Genomic DNA, 18,022 nt, shown 5'->3' with positions numbered 1-18,022 from the left:
TGCTGTAGCATGAGTCAGAATTGTAGAGTGCATTTAAAAGGCTAAAATTTGAAGTGCTGGGCTAATGGGGCTCTGAGTCTGAAGGGTAAATGATTCTGATGACAGGATGGAGGAAGGGAGAAGGTCATGGCTCACAGCAGCTCTGAAGCGACAGCCTGCGCTGGTGTGATGGAGACTTTTCCTGGGCGCTGTCTTTCAGGAGGTCAGAAGGAGGGATGTGTTCCCAGTGCCTTGTGAGCAGAACCCTGAGTGTGTCTTTCAGGATCAAGGATCTATGAACCATCCTCCCTAAGGGGCTCATGCTCCAAGGGTTTCCGATGACCTTTAAAAGTCAGACACCATAGCCTGAAGCTTTTCTCAGAAACGTTAGTCAGTGCGTGCTCAGTTGCTCAGTCATGTTCAACTCCTTTCGACCCCATGGACTGTAGCCCACCAGGCTCCTCTGTCCATGGAATTCTCCAGGCAAGAATACTAGACTGGGTTGCCATGCCCTTGCTAACCCCAAAGTGTCTGTACAGACAGAACACAGCACCAGGGGAAGCCAGGCCAGCCTTTGAGTCCACCAAACAGCCATGCAAAGGGGCTCTAACTCCACAGCCAGCTTCCCCACTTTATGTGACATAAAGAGACTGATGAGTGTGTTTATCCTTGGTCTAGAAAATCCAGATGCCACCCCCTCCCCACCCTGACCAGCGGAATTGAGTTAGACTGATATGCTCGGGCTGTCTCCAGAAGTCTCAACAGAGTCCGGGCTCTGCTGTGGTCCACCCCCTTGGCTCTAGTGGCAAGATTATGCCCATTGATTCAAGGGGTTGGACCACACCACTCAGATGTTTGGGGAATATAGAGAATTAGCAGCTGAGGCCACTGTTTACTTCCTTTGAGGTGGCCTGGAGCTCCATTGAGTTAGAGGGTGGCAGCTTTGGACAGCAAGGAGATCAAACCAGTCAGTCTTAAAAGATATCAACCCTGAATATTCACTGGAAGGACTGATGCTGAAGCTGAAGCTCCAATACTTTGGCCACCTGATTCGAAGCGCCGACTCATTGGAAAAGACCCTGATGCTGGGAAAGATTGAGGGCAGGAGGAGAAGGGGACGTCAGAGGATGAGATGGTTGGATGGCATCACTGACTCTGTGGACATGAGTTTAAGCAAACTCCGGGAGATGGGGAAGGACAGGGAAGCCTGGTGTGCTGCAGTTCGTGGGGTCCCAAAGAGTCAGACACGACCGAGCGACTGAACAATAAGTGATAATGAGCGCCACCAAAAGCCTGATCTGCATTTGACCGGCTCCAGTCCAGGTCTCTCCCTGGGAGGAGGAGACGGTGGTGGTGATTGGGAGGACCACTGGGACCAGCAGCTGTGCCCAGCACTTCACAAGAACTGTCACCTCTGCTTCTCCCAGGGAAGTACACTGACTATTGTCCCCGCCGACGGAGAAGAAGATGGAAGCCTGGGGAGGCGGGATCCCGTGGCTGATGGCTGGCTGCCCCAGCACTGGAACCTGGTCTGTCTGACTCCAGGGCCCGAGCTCCGGGACCCCAAGCATGGCTGGGCAATGGATGAGCTGACTTGTGACCTAGCCAAGTCAGCCACCATCAGTCCCACTTCCTGTGACCCAAAGGGGCCTGTCTCAACAAAACCCTTCCAGGGTCCTCTCAGGGAGGAGGTCTGTCCGTAGAGGTCCTGGCTAATGGTTGTTAGGTCTGAGCGCCTCTTGCAGGGAGCCTCGGGTCCCTCCTTACCCTCCCAGCATCCTTCCCACAATCTGTGGAGTTGTCACCTGGGGGCTTCTGAGCTGGAGGGGAAATCTGTCTTCTAGGTGGTCCTTTCCCTTCTGGGCTGAGACCATATTAACCTGCAGCTCCAGCAGGTTTGGTCTTCTCCCAGGCTGCTCTGGGTTGGGGGAGCCCTTGCCGAGAGTACAGGCTTATTCCTCAGAGCACGAATCTGGACTGGGGGGCTGTGCCATCAGCCCCTTCTTCCCTCCTTGATGCCTGAACCTGCCACAATGCTGCCCAGCTTCTTCTTCCATTAAATGGTAAGAAAGAGGCAGAGAAGGAAGTGGCATTCAAATCAGAAAAAGGAGGCAAGCAAGAGTTTTTGGTCCAGCTAAGAGGTCCATGTTTCTCGGGGTACTGGCATGGCCTCCACCAGCCCAGCTCTTACTGCCCTGGGTAATGGAGGGCTGGTTCCAGGATCAATAGCCCTGCACTCCTGGAAGTATCAGCCTTCCTTTATTTATGCCTGGTCCATCCACTCCAGAGATAGGTCCCCAGTGCTTGCTTGCTAAGCTGCTTCAGTTGTGTCCAGCTCTGTGCAACTCTATGGACTGTAGCTTGCCAGGTTCCTCTGTCCATGGGATTCTCCAGGCAAGAATACCGTGAAGTGGGTTGCCATGCCCTCCTCCAGGGGATCTTCCTGACCCAGGGATCGAACCCTATGTCCCTTATGTCCCCTGCATTGGTGGGCAGGTTCTTTACCACTAGCACCACCGGGGAAGCCCAGGTCCCCAGTGGATTCTAATAAATAGTCATTGAATTTGCATTCGCTCACTCGTCCTCGTGCTCCATCCCCTCTCCCGACGCCTCAGCATCCCTGATCTTCTCTCCTGGGACCACTGCCATGAAGAGGAGTTGGGGAGCCCCAGGAATTCTCAGATCTTGTGAAACAAATGGTCCCCAGGCAGGGCAGTAGGCACCCCCAGCAGAGGCAGGACACAGAGCCAATGGAGCGTTCAGTCTGGCTGGGACAGGGTGTGATTTGGACACCACTCCTGATTCATGGAAAAATATCCTAAAAGTGCCCTTGGCTGGTCTCATACAGGAACTGACTTGAGGGAATGGCTACGTTTCCAAAGGGACTTGGAAAATTATCCCTTGTTGTCCCCACTGGTCAAAAGTGACTATTTTACAAAGCAAGTTGTTTCAAAACAGGAGTGGATGTGTGTACGTGTCTTCTCAAGGTGAGTGTGATCTCAGCCCGGCCCTGACGTCAGCCACGTGTGGAAATTAACCGAGTTTAGTATTAACAGTGTTGCAGAGCTGATCCCGGAACCAGCTGCTAAAATGAGTTACCCACTCATCTGACCTTGCCTTTTAATTCTACCAGAAAGTGCTTCTTTAAAAACAGTTTTATTTAGTTTTGACTGTGCTGGGTCTTTGTTGCTGCATGGGCTTTTCAGTTGGGGGCTTCTCACTGAAGTGGTTTCTCGTTGCAGAGCACGGGATCTAGGGCATTTGGGCTCCAGTAGTTGTGGCTCCTGGGCTCTAGAGCAGCTCGACATTTGTGGCACATGGGCTTAGTTGCTTCATGGCACGTGAGATCCTCCAGAATCAGGGACAGAACCCGTGTCTCTGGTGTCTCCCACATTGACAGGCGGCTGCTTTACCACTGAAACACCAGGGAAGTCCCAGAAAGTGCTCTTGAAATGCCTCAGCTGCCCTTTGGCCAGTTACTCAAAGGGCAGCATGTGTGCAGGAAGAATCAGCAGCTACAGGTTCAAGTCCTGGCTGAGTCATCGTTTTTTCCTCTGTAAAATGGAGCCGATGGTATTAGTCCTGTCTGCCCCCTTGAGAAGCTTGTGAGACTCAAGTGAGAAAATGTATTTTGAAACCCTGTGTACAGTCCCATGTGTTCCATCATCACTTAATAAGTATTTGTCAAGCACCCACTATGTGGTACACACAGGGATATATAGCCTTTTGTCTCGTAAAAACCTCAGTGGCAGCTGCCCTCTGCTTCCACACTCCCCATCCATCCAAGAGAGAACCAGGCACCATCTACCTCTGGTGGGTGGACTCACTTAGCCCCTGATGTGACTTTCATGAGCCCCAGCCTATTCCAGAAAGGAGGGTTCTGAAAGCCTTTTATCCTCTTTGCACCTCTGCTAAGCTTCCCCAAGAACTGTGCCTTTCTGGACCGTGATGTGGGACAGAACTTGATCCCGCTCTTCCTTTGCCTGCGTCTGCACAGCATCACCAAAGGTAAGTCCTGCCCGTGGGAGGGCGTCCAGGGGAGGCTGTTGGCTGCCCCGCCCCTCAGCACTCCCAGAGAAGCCCACCAGCCATTTCCAAAAGAGTCAGCTGAGATCGAGATCTGGCTCTATCACTTCCAAAGTGTGTGATTTGGGGAAAGTCATTTAGCCACCCAGCCTCAGTTTCCTTGTCTGTAAAACGGGGATAATCAGAGTTTCTGTGAAACATGACGATGGATGGAAGAGACCCAGTGATTGTGAAAGTGCACTCGGCACCCAGGACTGGGTTGTTGCCAACTAACCAAATGCCTGGCCTCTTAGTGCGGCAGCCCCTCTGGGTCATTCCCTTGCTCGGTGGGTCTGTGCTCCGGGCTAGAGTTTCCTCATCCTTATGCTCTGGGCCCAAGGCAAGGCAGCTGTGACTTGGAAAAAGAGGGCACTCTTGGGGAGTGTGTTTGGGGCAGCCCAGGTGGCCACTCGGTGAGGTTTTTGCATCTGAAAGGACATTGGAGAACTTTTTCAAAGCCATTTCTAGTCATCCAGATTGAATGAGTAGCTCTAAACCCAACAAATGGTTGATGGAGCCCAGCTAGATTTGTCCAAATGGCTTCTAGACACTCCAAAAACACTTGTTTATAGGATCTCAACCCTCCTTCCTGGGCAGGATTGTGGGCGGGGCATGGGGGAGGCTGGCTGTGGACACTTTGGGAGAAAGTGCCTTGGAATGTCCCACTTGGGTCCCGCATGTCTAAGGATGGGATAGGAATGCTCTCCCATTCTCAGCTCCTGACTTCCTCCTCTTCTCCTCTGTAAGCAAGACTTTTGCGGTTCTGTGAGGAATAAATCCATAAGAATGTTCCCTTTGTGCATCTTCCCAGGCAAGGATCTGGAAGAGCTTAGGCACATAAACTTCTTCCCTGAATCCTGGCTGGTCCGGGTTACAGCCAACCACTACCACGCGGTAAGTCGCCAACTCAACAAGGAAACAGCAAAATTTATTGCCTTTGCTTTTTTCTGGGGATGTGTTTTGCATTTGAAACCTCTGGGCTTCTGAGGTTGGGAAGTATCTGGATCCTTCCCCAGGGGAAGTGGACAGAGCCAAGCCTGGAGGGGAGGAGGGAGGTGGCCCCGCCTTGGAGCCCAGGTGTTTAGAGCATCAGCCCTGTTGACCTGAAGAGTCAGAGACCATTGGCCACATGGCCCTCCACACTGAGTCCCCTCACCAAAGCAAATGTCATGTACTTATTATTGGACATTTTCAAAATGCAGAGAAATTGAAAGAAAGCAAACGCATACCCTCAGACCCATCACCCAAAACAACTACTGCTAACATCTCATTGCATATGACCTTCCAGTCTTAAAAAAGAAATGCGTAATGAAATGTTCTTTTATCACCATTTTTAATGGCTGCAAACTCACCAAAAGGATGTGCTACAAAACCTAACCCTAACCCTACCACTTGGTGACTGGCCAGTGCTACTTGGCTTCTTCTTTGTTGTAGAGAAGTCATGGTGTTTCTGATTGTTAACTATTATAAATAGACTGTATGGTGAATGCATTTGCACATGATGGTTTATTTTGACTGAGAATTATTTTCTTATAGGATAATTTGAAGAGTAAAAAATACTGGCTCCAAAAGGAGTGTGCACTTTTGTTCTTGATATATATTAGCAAACTTGGGACCAAATTACTCCTTCCCCAGTGATAAATGAGGTGCCTTCCTTTGAGCTCAGTAACACAGAGCATTTTCCTTTTCCATCACTTGCGTCAATTGTGAAGTGAACAATGGCATCTCATTTTTTAATAGGCACCCCTTTTATTACTAGTAAATATGAATATTTTTCCATGTGGTGTTTCCCCCTTTGTGAATTGTCCGTGCAAACTATTGTGCTTCTTATGTGCTTCCAATCGTGCATTTTCAGAGATGAAATGGGGCAGTGTTTGAGTTCTGAAGGTTTATGAGTCACTAGTTAAAATTCAATTCAGCTCAACAAACACGTATTGTAATGTGCAAACCACAGGGCTCAATGGCCCCCGCACAGCAGATAAGGTCTCCACGGAACTGTGCTCTTCTGGGGTGTAACTCAGAACTGTGCTCTGATGGAGCAGAGAAGGAGAGGGGTGACAGAGAGAGGGGGGACAGTCTCGGAGCTGGAGCTGGACACCTCAGGGAGTCCCCCACCTCCCTCTTCATATCCTCTGGCCCACACACCTCCTTCCCTTTGCCCTCTACCACCAATGTCATCCTCCTGAAATGTGCTCCCTCCTGACCCCAGTCATCACGTGGAGCCTGCCACGTGGGGCCATACCTGGTCTTGAGTTTGTAGCCAAGAATATGCTCTGCCTTGTGATTGGGCTCCCAATGAACACATTTTATTTCTCAGCTAAGAAAAAAATGCTGGGGCATTTTTCGTGTCCTCATCTTTGCATCCTGGGAAATCCTTGAGCAGGGTACCTGACTAGCAGGTTTTCAGTAAGTACTGTGGACTGGATTCATGGGTGAATGTAGGCTCCAGAGACAGAACTCTTTTGAACACAGTGAGGGATGTTGGGATCGATGCAGTGAAGATGTTGTTGGGGAATCAGGTTGCTGGTAAGTGGTGTGTGTTTTCCTTTCAGCTGGAGAATGGGGGCGACATGGCCCACGTGAAAGACCTAAGCACCCAGGCGGTGAGATTCGGGCTGCTTTTTAACCAGGTACTGACCACCAGACTGAGCAAGGGGAAGGACCATCCCACCTCGTGCTTGGTTAGAGACCTTTGTACAATGACCGTGGTCAATTATTACCTGTGGCAAGATGGCCAAGGCAGAAAAGGAACTTGTAGGTGTCGCTCTTGAACACTCACCATCTGCTCAGGGGTAAAATTCACAAGACAGGGCCCTGGGATAGGCCATTCAGTAACTTGATATACACAGCTACAGCACCCCATGAGGTTGACCAGCTGTCTCAGTTTTCAGGATTGGAGTCATTTCCCTGGGGATGTGGAACTTTCTGTTCTAAAGTCAGGAAAGACCTGGGCAACCTGGGATGAGTTGGTCATCCTCTTCACCACAAATATGGTGAGCTGCCAACCGCTCAAGAAGAGATTCCACTCCAAGCCCGTGGTTAAGGTTGCCAAGGTGGCTAATCTGGGCAGCTATTTTGTTGGAGCCCAGACTCGAACCAGCTGTGAGTCGTGAGCTCGGCTGCAGAGCAGCCGGGGACTCAACTGCCGGAGGAGCCCAAGGGGCCAGCAGCTGCACTGTCTCGGGCTCCCTGGATAGGCGTGGCTCTCCAGGAAATGACTGCAACCCTCCCTCTTCACTAAAGCCACTAAGAAGTGACCTCAAAAGAGTTCATATTTTAGGGGTTTGGGGTCCTGAATCTATCATCAGATACTGCCCTTGGGTCAAGCCTGGAAGGGCTGGGTCCAGCCCCTTGCTTGCAGAGATCTGTCCAAGTGGACAGACTGCAGACAGCAGTGGCCAGGACACCCTGTAATGCTGTGGGCATGGAGGGTCTCTTAGGCCCACTGAATTGTAGCAAAACACTCTGTTTTAAAGGTCTGCAGACTGAGGGTCATCCAAGAACGTGCTTAACTTCTTCTTCTCCCCACTAAGGGGCATGTAGAGTGAAAAGTATAGCCCCTGAGTGCCAACCTGTAGAGCTTTGTAAAGTCACTACAGTTTGTCCTTTCTTCTCCTTCCTAGGCTAAAATTGTTGTCGTGTTTTAAATCACAAATCAGTCCCTTTAGTCTTTCTCATCTAAAATTGGTTTTGCTATGTCCTCTTCCCTTTGAATACTGGAGATTTTTTTTTTTTCCTGTCACTTTGTTGCTTACCTTTCCTCATTTAGGAGTATACAACACATTCAAAAGTGATTACCTTATATGGATTCTTCTTTGAGATAAAAGGAATCAAGCATGACACTACCTCCTATAGTTTTCATATGCAGGTAAGAAAGACAGCAGAGCAGAGGTATGTCTCTGAAACAGCCTTTGAGATTCAGTCAATTCATATTGAATAATTGATTAAACATGAATTGCTAATTCATTTGGAATGTGTTGTAGGCCTGGTGTTAAGAGAGGTATGTCTCTGAAACAGCCTTTGAGATTCAGTCAATTCATATTGAATTAATAATAATTGATTAAACATGAATTGCTAATTCATTTGGAATGTGTTGTAGGCCTGGTGTTAATCAGGCTGATAGATTTGACGTCATTTGATTTTTGCAACAACGTGGTGAGGTTGCTGCTATTAGCCCATTTAACGGATAAGCATCTCAAAACTGAATGTCTTCACGTTTGTATGGCTTCCACTGCTAAGGCCAGGGTTAAATGCTAGTCCTCTGAAACCACATCTGGGGCTCAATTCATTTTCTTTCTTTTTTTATTTTAAGGATTTTTTATATGGACCATTTTAAAAGTCTTTATTAAATTTGTTACAGTATTGTTTCTGCTTTGGTTTTTTGGCCATGAGGCATGCGGGATCTTAGCTCCCCAACCAGGAATTGAACCCCTATCCCCTGCATTGGAAGGCGAAGTCTTAACCACTGGACTGCCAGGAAAATCTTTCAACTTGCTTTCAACTTGTACATGCTGGGTGATGCCTTACAGGTGGCCCTTCTTTCGTGGAGGTAGCGCATAGTGCTTGTAAAGACAGAGGGAATGGTCTTGTTTAGGGTGGCAAAGCAGAGCTGTGGACAGGACCCTGGAGGAGGCACGAGGGTGAAGGCCTTCACTTCCAAGCTCCTGCTGGACTTTGAGGAGAGGCAGGAGAGCTGGTTTTCAGAGTAGAGACTGAATTCAAACTGCCTGGTGAGCTGCATGATCTTGGTGAGCTCAGGAACCTCCTAAGGTCCACTCTCCAGAACTTTAAGATAGAGAAGGTAATACAACCTACCTCCCTCGGTTGTTGTGAGTATTAAATGTGTTAAATTGTGCAAAAACCTTGGAACAGGCCCCATGATGATGGTGACAACTCTGATGGTGGATCCTTATGCTCCACTTGGGATTGGATTAGAAGTCTCGTAAACTTTAAGCTCCTTGAGAAACCGTATCTTTAATACTACCATATCTCTTTAAAATTTATTTATTCTCAGCTGCACTGAGTCTTCATTGCTGTGAGAGAGCTTTCTCTGGTTGCAGTGTGCGGGCTCCTCTTTGCAAAGTGCGTTGGCTTCTGTGGTTGCTGAGCACGGGTTCTAGGCTTCAGTAGTGGTGGCACATGGGCTTAGTTGCCCCATGGCATGAGGGATTGTCCCAGACCAGGAATCAAACCCTTGTCCCCTTCATTGGCAGGCAGATTCTTAACCACTGGCCCACCAGGGAGGTCCTATCATATCTATTACCACTGCCAATCACAGTATCAAGAAGGTAGGGGTGGTACATTTGGATCATGAATGGATACATGAATGAGAAACCTGGGTTTTCTTCCAGCTTAGCCACACCTCTTTATGTGTCCTTGAGTGGGTCACCTCTCTTCCTTGGGCCAGTCCTTGGTCTTCAGTGACTCAGGCATTTCCGTACATGATGGATTTTACTGGATGGAAGAGATGAATTATTTAACAGTAGTCGAAGAGCTCATATGAATACTATGTCAGTTTCTAAATTCTGGCAAAGCCATGTGAAGACCTTCCAATTCAATACAGATTGACTTCCTGGCATTTTCCTGAATTGTCCAAACCCCAGTCCATCGGCCGTTACTCACGGTGAGGGTTCAAATGCCAACTGACTCAGCAGCAAGTGTGCTCGGGAAATGGGGCCATGGGGAAGTGCTTGCTCCCTGCACACATCAGACAGGAGGGCTTGCCAGGAACCAGGTTTCGCTGACTCTGGGTCCCTGGTTTCAGTCCCACCTAAGGCGGGTCCCCCTTCTTGCAGAGAATAAGGCACACTGACTTGGAATGTGCCTCCACGGTCTATGAGAACACTCCCATCAGCCTAAGAGCCGAGCGCCTGGTGACATACGAGATCAGAGCCCAGACCACGGTGGACGGCAAGTGGCAAGAGTTCAGGACGAACCAGATCACGCAGAAGTTCGGGCTGGCCGAGCCATCCTGCAAAAGCCACGTGCGTGCTCGTCTTTTCTCTTTGATTTCTTTTTTTTGCTCTTTCTCTCCGCACCTTTTTTGGGATCACTGGCTTTACATCTCCAGTGCTCTACGGGAGAAGTTTGTTAGGTTTTTAAAGGATTATCACAGCTTCAAATTACACTAAAGAGAAACCTCCTAGAATGAAATCTGGGCATACTGAAAACTCTTAAGTCAAACCAGACTGCTTGACTTGGGTCACACCAGGTCCTTTCTCCAGCTTCCCTAGTGGCTCCGCAGTAAAGAATCCTGCAGTACAGGAGATACAGGAGGCATGTGTTCAATCCCTGGATCGGGAAGATCCCCTGGAGGAGAGCATAGCAACCCACTCCAGTATTCTTGCTTGGAGAACCCCATGGACAGAGGAGCCTGGTGGGCTACAGTCCATAGGGTCAAAAAGAGTCAGACATGACTGAAGTGGCTGAGCATGTATGCACGCGGGTTCTTTTTATAAATATGGAAGGGTACTTTTAGGGGGAAGCAGGATGTTTGGTGGAGGGTATTTGCTGCCAGCACCTCCACTCTTGCCTGGACATCACCTATCACTTCCAGCGAAATCCACAGCCCAGCCCACCTGCCTGTTGCTCATCCGAGAAGAACTGAGGTCATCTGCCTCAGTGGGCTGCCCTGGCATCCAGGTGGATTCAGTACCTGGCTTTGCTCCTGATGACTGCAATCCAGAACCTGCCGGAGAGCCTGTCTGCAGTGCTGGGAGGCTGTGAATCCAAGCCCTCACTGCCCTTCAGGGAATAGGTGTGTGTGTGCACACCAGTCCTGGCTGCAATCAGAATCACCTGGTCCTTTGCAAAGTTCCCAGGTCTGAGTGCCTCCCAGACTTGAACAGATATCCTGTGGGGGTTGTGGGGGGGGGCCCAAGTATTAGTATTTTTCAAAGCTTCTCAAGTTATTCTCTATGATGTTAGAAATCAGAATAGCAATTTCCTTGTGCAGGTGGGAGGCAGGAGGAGAAGGGGACGACAGAGGATGAGATGGTTGGGTGGCATCACCGACTCGATAGACATGAGTTTGAGCAAGCTCCGGGAGTTGGTGAGGGACAGGGAAGCCTAGCGTGCCACAGTCCATGGGGTCGCAAAGAGTCAGATACGACTGAGTGACTGAACGGAACTGTGGAGGCGGGAGCAGGGGAAGCTGGAATGTTGACCAGGAGGGAATATGAGAGAGATTTCAGAAGTAACTGAAATGGTCTTTATTATGATCAGGATGGTGACCACATAGGAGTGCTCACCTGGGAAAATCCATTAAGATGTATCCTTAAGTTTGGTGCACTCTCTTGTGTTCAAGTTAGACTTAATTTTTTCAGGTTTGTTTTAAAAACCTTCCCTACATGATTCTTGGTGTGCAGCCAGAGTTGAGAAGCAAGCACCTTACACAGTTGCTAGGCCTTCCTCTTTTCAACCCTTCTAGAGGGTGATTGCATTTATCCTAAAAGTTTCATTTGCTTTGTTTTATCTTTTAGGCCTTGAAAATCCAGACTGTGGGCATCCCTATCTATGCAAGTTTTTCATTTGTCTTCTCATTATCATAACAGTTTTCAGAAGAATTTCTTCCACTGGTCCACATAAGAAGAAATAAAATAACATGAAAGGGACTGCTCAAATACTCAGCTGACTCTCCTTGTTAGCAGTGGTCGCATTAGCCCTTTTGTTCGCTGTCTTGGTCTGTTGGGCTGCTATAACAAACCACCGCAGACTGTGGGGGCGGGGGGCTTATAAACAACAGAACTGGATTACTCACAGTCTGGAGGCTGGAAGTCCAAGGTCAAGATGCCTGCAGATTCCACGTGCTGTCTGGTGAGAACTTGCTTTCTGATTCGTAGACGGCTGTCTTCTCCCCATGTCCTCACATGGTGGAGGGGGTAGGGAGCACTCTGGGGCCTCTTTTAATGAGAGCACTAATCCCATAGGGAGGGCCTTGCCCTCCAGACCTATTCACCTCCCAAAGGCCCCATTTCCTAATGAGATTACCTTGGGAGGTTAGCATTCAACACGTGAATTCTGGGGAGACATGTTCAAACTATAGCACTCCCATTTGTGTTGTTTGAGGATGGAAAGTACCAGAGCCATGAGTCTGTTGCCATCACTGACCCCAAAGCTCCCTGAGTTCAGCTCTAACTTGATTACATTCAGGAACACTCTGAAGGGAGCACCAGCAGCAACAACATAGTCCAGTGGGGAGCTGCAGGGATTCCCCTTTCATGACGCATTCTCTGCCTGCTACACAGAACAACATACCTGACCATTGACCATGGCAGAAGAAGAGGTAGGAAGGGACGACAGTAATTATAAGGTATGGAGTGACTTACTGACTGTCCCACCTTTTTAAATGGAACTCTGTGGTTTGGAGAAAACAAGGGAAGAGAGTTTCTCTTCTCACTCTGTGGATTAGTTTTCTATCTCAGTGTAGTCAAGCACCACAAGTTTAGTGGCATAAAACAGAGTGTATTTATTATTATACAGTTGTGGTGACTCAATAGTCCAGGTAGCTTTGCCGCATCACCTGCTCAGGGTCAGGTCTACAATCCAGTGGTGGCTGGGCTGTGTTCTCATCTGAAGACATGAGTGGGGAGAAGCCATGTGCAAGCTCGTGAGGTTGCTGGCAGATTCATTTCCTCGCAGCTGTATGACTGAGGGCCTGACTGCTTACTGATTATTGGGAAGAAGCCACCCAGGTTCTAGAATCCCCCTGCAATTCCCTGCCACATGGGGCTCTCTAGAGACATTTCAGAACATGGCTGTTTGTCCTTCAAGGCCAGCAGGAGAGTTTCTCTCACTGTGGTCTGCTAAGACAGAGCCTTGCATAATCTAAGGTTATCTTGGTGATGACCCATCACCTTGACCATGTTCTCTGGGCTACAAGAGAGTCACATGTTGCACCTATACTCAAGGGGAGAGGCTTATACAAGGGATCACTTTAGAGTGTGTCCATCACAGAGTGTTATCCGGTGTCTTTGGGAACGTGATGGAGCATTGCTGATGCTGTATGGACAACAAGGTGGTAGACAAAACTTAGTCTAATGATCACCTTAGAAGCAGATGGGCTAAAGGAGCCCCCTTCCCAGCAGAGGAGCGATGCCCTGGGCAGAGTGATCTGGCAGGGAGAGAGGTTGGTGGGAGTGTGAGAAGGGGCCTAGTGGAAGAGTTGGACAAAGGAACTGGGAGATGGGTCTGTCCTGCAGGCCTGTTCCCCCACTTGCATCTGGCCAGGTCCAGCCAACAGGAACTGGTGTTGGGAGTTTGGAGAATAGGAGACTGGGAGAAACTTGGGGATTTCTCACCCTCTGGGCTGTGGACAGCATTTTCCAGCAGGAGCTGTGTCTCGTCTATGGCTCCAGCTCACGCTGTCATCCCAGTACCTACCTGGCAGACTCCTGCTGTGGTTTCAGGACCATCAGATAGCCTTGCTCTGCTTCTGGGGACACCACCTGTGTATCCCTCCAGCCCCAGGGCAGTGAAGATTTCCTGCTGGTCTCCAGGTTGCCTCATTCTCCTCTGTTTGCCTTCAGAGGTCTTCCTTCATCTGTGTAATCTGTTCTCTCTATTATATTTATTCTGTTTGAAAACCCTGGAATACTTTATGCTTTTCAGACTGTCCCTGATATGAAGTGCTTTGATGAACTGATAGGTGTGACCCAGTGGGGTAGCCTGTTGGAAAACATGGCTTCAATTATTCCTCCCACCCCTGCAGGGCTGGGACAAGGCCAGGCAAGTGAGGCAGTCTCCTTGTGTCAAAATATACCATCTTTCAAATAGGAACTTGGTGAATTATCATAAAAACTCAAAACCAATGCTAAAAAGCTATGATGTAGGTTGATGAATCACCGCAGGTGAACACACCCCCATCCCAGCCACCTGATCAAAACCAGAGCACGATCAGCACCCCAGGTGCCCCCCCCCCAACTTGAACCCTTTCCCAGGCACTGCTGGTCCTCGAAGGTAAACACCATCCCGACTCTCACATTCATTATGTCGGCTGTTTAGTTTGAATATTTAATGAGCCAGATCGTGCAGCGTGCCCTCTTACATGCCTGCATCCTTTTGTTCAATGTTATGTTTAAGAGACATCTGAGTCTTCATAGGGAGCTGCAGTTTATTTTCAAATAAGCAAGATCATTTCCTTTTTATACCTGAAATGCTACTTCTGTATAATAATATAGGCTTGTCTGAAAAAAATGAGAAAATTCAAAGAATAAAATCCAGTGGGACTCCCATCATTCAGACATTTGGCAGGTGACCTTCCTGAATTATTTTTGATGTACTTAGAGTTTTCTTCCCATTCAAAATGGGATTATGCAATGAGTTTTTCCTTAGAACCTGATGGTTCTTAAATAGGATGGGTTGTTTTTTTTTTTCACAGAGAAGCACAGCCTTGGGAGAAGAAACAACCATAAATTTGCCTTGCCTCCAAAATAATTGTGCCAAGTCAGAAAAGTTGCTTGTCACTTCCTGTCTCTGAATGGTGCTTCCTTGTCTATAAAAGGGGGATAAGGCAGCCCCTCCGTCTCCCATCTCTCCAGGTGCTGTGAGCCCTGCAGCCACTCCTGCATGTAACAGCTCCCCCTGGAGCAGCCCCCCAGGCAGACGAGGGGATGGGGATCGACATCACTGGGTCTGGAGACAGAGCAGCCTGGTGGCATTTTTACCATGGTCCAGGGGGTAACAGGGAAGATAAGAACTAAAAGCTTCTGAAAAGCAAGTCTGCAGATGTCCAAGAGGGAAGACGCTGTGAGGAAGTGCTGCTGAGACATGAACGATTGCCCACTTGCTGAGGGAAACCCCTGTCCTGGCTCAGCTGTTTGGAATACGCAATGTCAGTTTTCCCAGAGTGCGCAGGACTGGGAATAACTTGCAGAACATCAGTTCCCAAAAAGGCCCCTGTAGGGTGACTAGTTGAACTGTGAGACTCCAACAGCCAGGGATGTGGGAGAAAGATATCCTCGCAAAGGATGGGGAAGGGTCTAAAGGGCTGATGCTTTATCCTTTGCCTCCAGGAACAGCAGTTGGAGACACTCAAAACGGACCTAGGGCATCAGGGCCAGGGGATGATGTCATTTCCGTATGGGGTGGGGAGGGTCAGGCCCAGAGTGACAGTTCTGGTTCGAAGAAGCTACACTTGGGCTTCCCTGGTGGCTCAGTGGTAAATAATTTACCTGCCAGAGCAGAGACATGGGTTTGTTCCCTGTTCTGGGAAGTTGCTGTGGAACAACTAGGCACTTGTCAGAACTACTGAGCCTTAATCTAGAGTCCCGGAGCCACAGCTTCTGAGCCCTCGGGCCCAGTAAGAGAAGCTTTCACAATGAGAAGCTCATACATCACAACTACGGAAAAGCCTACGCAGCAGTGAAGACCCAGAACAGCCAATAAATAAAATTACAAAGATGCTGCACTCGACGCCCTGCCTGAATCCTCCCAACTCCCCGTAAGGTAGGTATATTTTCCACCTCGGGGAGAATGGCAGCTGAGCCTCAGCGAGTTCAAAATTTGTGCATCCCAGTTTCCTCGGACTGGCAGAGCTGGGGGAGGCCCCTCAGGTCTGGCCAGAGAGCCCACCTGTTTCCACTTCCCTCCACAGCCCACTGAGAAGACGTGAAAGTTTAGTGCTGTGTGCTAAGTCGCTTCAGTCGTGTCCGACTCTTTGCGGCCCTATGGACCATAACCCATCAGGCTCCTCTGTCCATAGGATTCTCCAGGCAAGAATCCTGCAGTGGGTTACCATGCCCCTCTCCAGGGGGTCTTCCCAACCCAAGGACTGAACCCTTGTCTCTTACGTCTCCTGCACTGGCAGGCAGGTTCTTTACCATTAGCAGCACCTGGGAAGACCCAGAAGTTTTAAGGTGTTTCATTGAAGTATTTCTTGAACACCTAATATTCACCCCAACAGGGCTATTCATTGGCAAGAACCTGCATTTTTATCTCCTGGGCTGCTGGGAGGTCTTGATGCAGGAGGTCTGGGGTCACACCCAGAAACAACTCTGATCTGAATATGTCGGTTCCCCAGCAGGGTTCCCCACTGAACCCCACACACCCAACTGTCTTCCTCCACCAGTGAAAAAAAATTCAACAACAGCAACAAACCTGTGAATCTATTTCACCACATTGGCCAATTTTATTTTTAAAACTAAATTTCCTGTAATGTGAAATAGAGAACATTAATGAGGCACTCCCCTATGGGTTGAGCATGGTAGCTCAGCTGGTACAGAATCCACTAGCAATTCAGGAGACCCCGGTTCGATTCCTGGGTCAGGAAGATCCGCTTGAGAAGGGATAGGCTACCCCATCCAGTATTCTTGGGCTTCCCTTGTGGCTCAGCTGGTAAAGAATCTGCCTGCAGGGCGGGAGACTTGGGTTTTTCCCTGGATTGGGAAGATCCCCTGGAGAAGGGAATCTTCAGTATTCTGGCCTGGGGAATTCCATGGGTTGTATAGTCCATGGGGTCGCAAAGAGTCAAGACCGGACTGAGCGACTTTCACTTCCACTTCTATGGGTGGACAATTTATTGTGATGCAGAGTCCACCCCTTTCCACTAGGGGGCGAGGTCTGCCTCAAAAGTGGGAACCAGAGTTTCAGTGGCAGAAATTTGCAACCTAAAAACCCATCTTGCAGGTTCTCCTTGCTTAAGTGGTTCAAAGGGAACCTTTTACATCCCAGGTGAAGCTCTGGGCATGCAAACATCAGCAGTGTTCACATCACAAAATCTCTGGACCTGGGAAGTAGCAATCGAGACAAAAATTCTTCAGATGATCTTACACGTGAGAACTTCTTAGACTGGAATTTAAGAAACCCATAGTCACAATGCCAAAAGCAGTGACCGCGAGTGTTGGTCAACATAACATGTTAAATGCCACATCCATGACCTTCTCTATGTGTTCTTATCCCGTCACCCACCATCTGGCTCACCTCCCCAAACCTTCCCCCAACAGAGATAGCCTAGGATTCACTCTGTGCATAGCAACTCTTTTGGGTCCTGAAGTAGCAAGACAGGGTTTGAGTCCTAGCTCTGCCCCCTTACTAGCTGTGTTGCTTTAAATAAGTCACCTAACTTCTTGAACCTCAGAGTCTAATCTGAATTGGGCCATAAGACCTGTGGTATTAAATAAGTTGATGTGATTGGTAAAGCACCCAACACAGAGGGAGCTTGATACAATTTATCTCTGTTCCTCCTTAATGTTTGGAGTCATTCAGTATTTACTGCAACCCACCCCAGTATTCTTGCCTGGAGAATCCCAATGGACAGAGGAGTCTGGCCGGCTGCAATCCATGCGGTTGCAAAGAGTCGGACACGACTGAGCGACTAAGCACAGCACAGTATTTATTAGGTTAAGATGAATGCTCCGCGATATTGGTCAAGTAATTTCCTCCTCTGGGCGTTTCCCATTATGCAAAATGAAAAAGTCGAGACACGTACTCTTGGTAGACCTTCCCAGTTACAATCATTCACTGAGTCCTCTGATTCCATGAGAGGAGAAGCATGGAAGTGAATGGCTGTACCTATGACCAGGAAAAAGAGGACCTGGGGAAGAAATGAACTGTCTTTTCCCATGAGCTCATCAGGATGCGAGTGAATTAGAAAGAGCAGAGGCTTTTTTTCCTCTTTTTTCTTTTGAGAGTTTTACATCCTGGAGACGAGCGTATCAGACGAGAGAGGAAATTTTTGCTTGTAAGCCTGGGATGAGAAGGGGGCGTGCTGGGGCCTGCAGAGCTGCTGGTGGGGAAGGGTGGGCTCCCCAGGAACTGGGTGGGAGAAGTCCCAGCCCCATGTGCACACAGGGGGATGGCCTGGGATGTGTGGGAGTCTGGCCCACAGGCTCTGAGGCCTTGAGACCTGGGAGGCAGGCAGGACGGACTCTCCTGGAGGAGACAGGAGAGAACCCTCTGCAGGGAAACCTCTGGGGCAGGGCTGTCCAACAAAACTTTCTGCAGTGATGGACAGGCCCTATATCCACCCTGGCCTACATGG

The 18,022-nt window shown here is 49.0% G+C and overlaps 1 protein-coding gene across 1 annotated transcript in view; it reads left to right on the top strand.

Moving 5' to 3' along the window:
• BTBD16 (BTB (POZ) domain containing 16) overlaps positions 1-11,668 on the top strand; it is a 52,423-nt gene extending 40,755 nt beyond the window's left edge. The window contains exons 11-16 of the mRNA XM_010859221.1: positions 3,896-3,987; positions 4,856-4,938; positions 6,597-6,674; positions 7,814-7,912; positions 9,840-10,028; positions 11,526-11,668. Coding sequence (XP_010857523.1) covers positions 3,896-3,987; positions 4,856-4,938; positions 6,597-6,674; positions 7,814-7,912; positions 9,840-10,028; positions 11,526-11,594 — 610 coding nt within the window. The 3' untranslated portion in view covers positions 11,595-11,668. The remainder of the gene's footprint in view (positions 1-3,895; positions 3,988-4,855; positions 4,939-6,596; positions 6,675-7,813; positions 7,913-9,839; positions 10,029-11,525) is intronic.
• Positions 11,669-18,022: the final 6,354 nt, after the last annotated feature.

This window comes from Bison bison, unplaced genomic scaffold (assembly GCF_000754665.1).
Source record: "Bison bison bison isolate TAMUID 2011002044 unplaced genomic scaffold, Bison_UMD1.0 scf7180017864456, whole genome shotgun sequence".
Lineage (NCBI taxonomy): Eukaryota > Metazoa > Chordata > Mammalia > Artiodactyla > Bovidae > Bison > Bison bison.
This window is presented reverse-complemented; position numbering and strand designations above follow the sequence as displayed.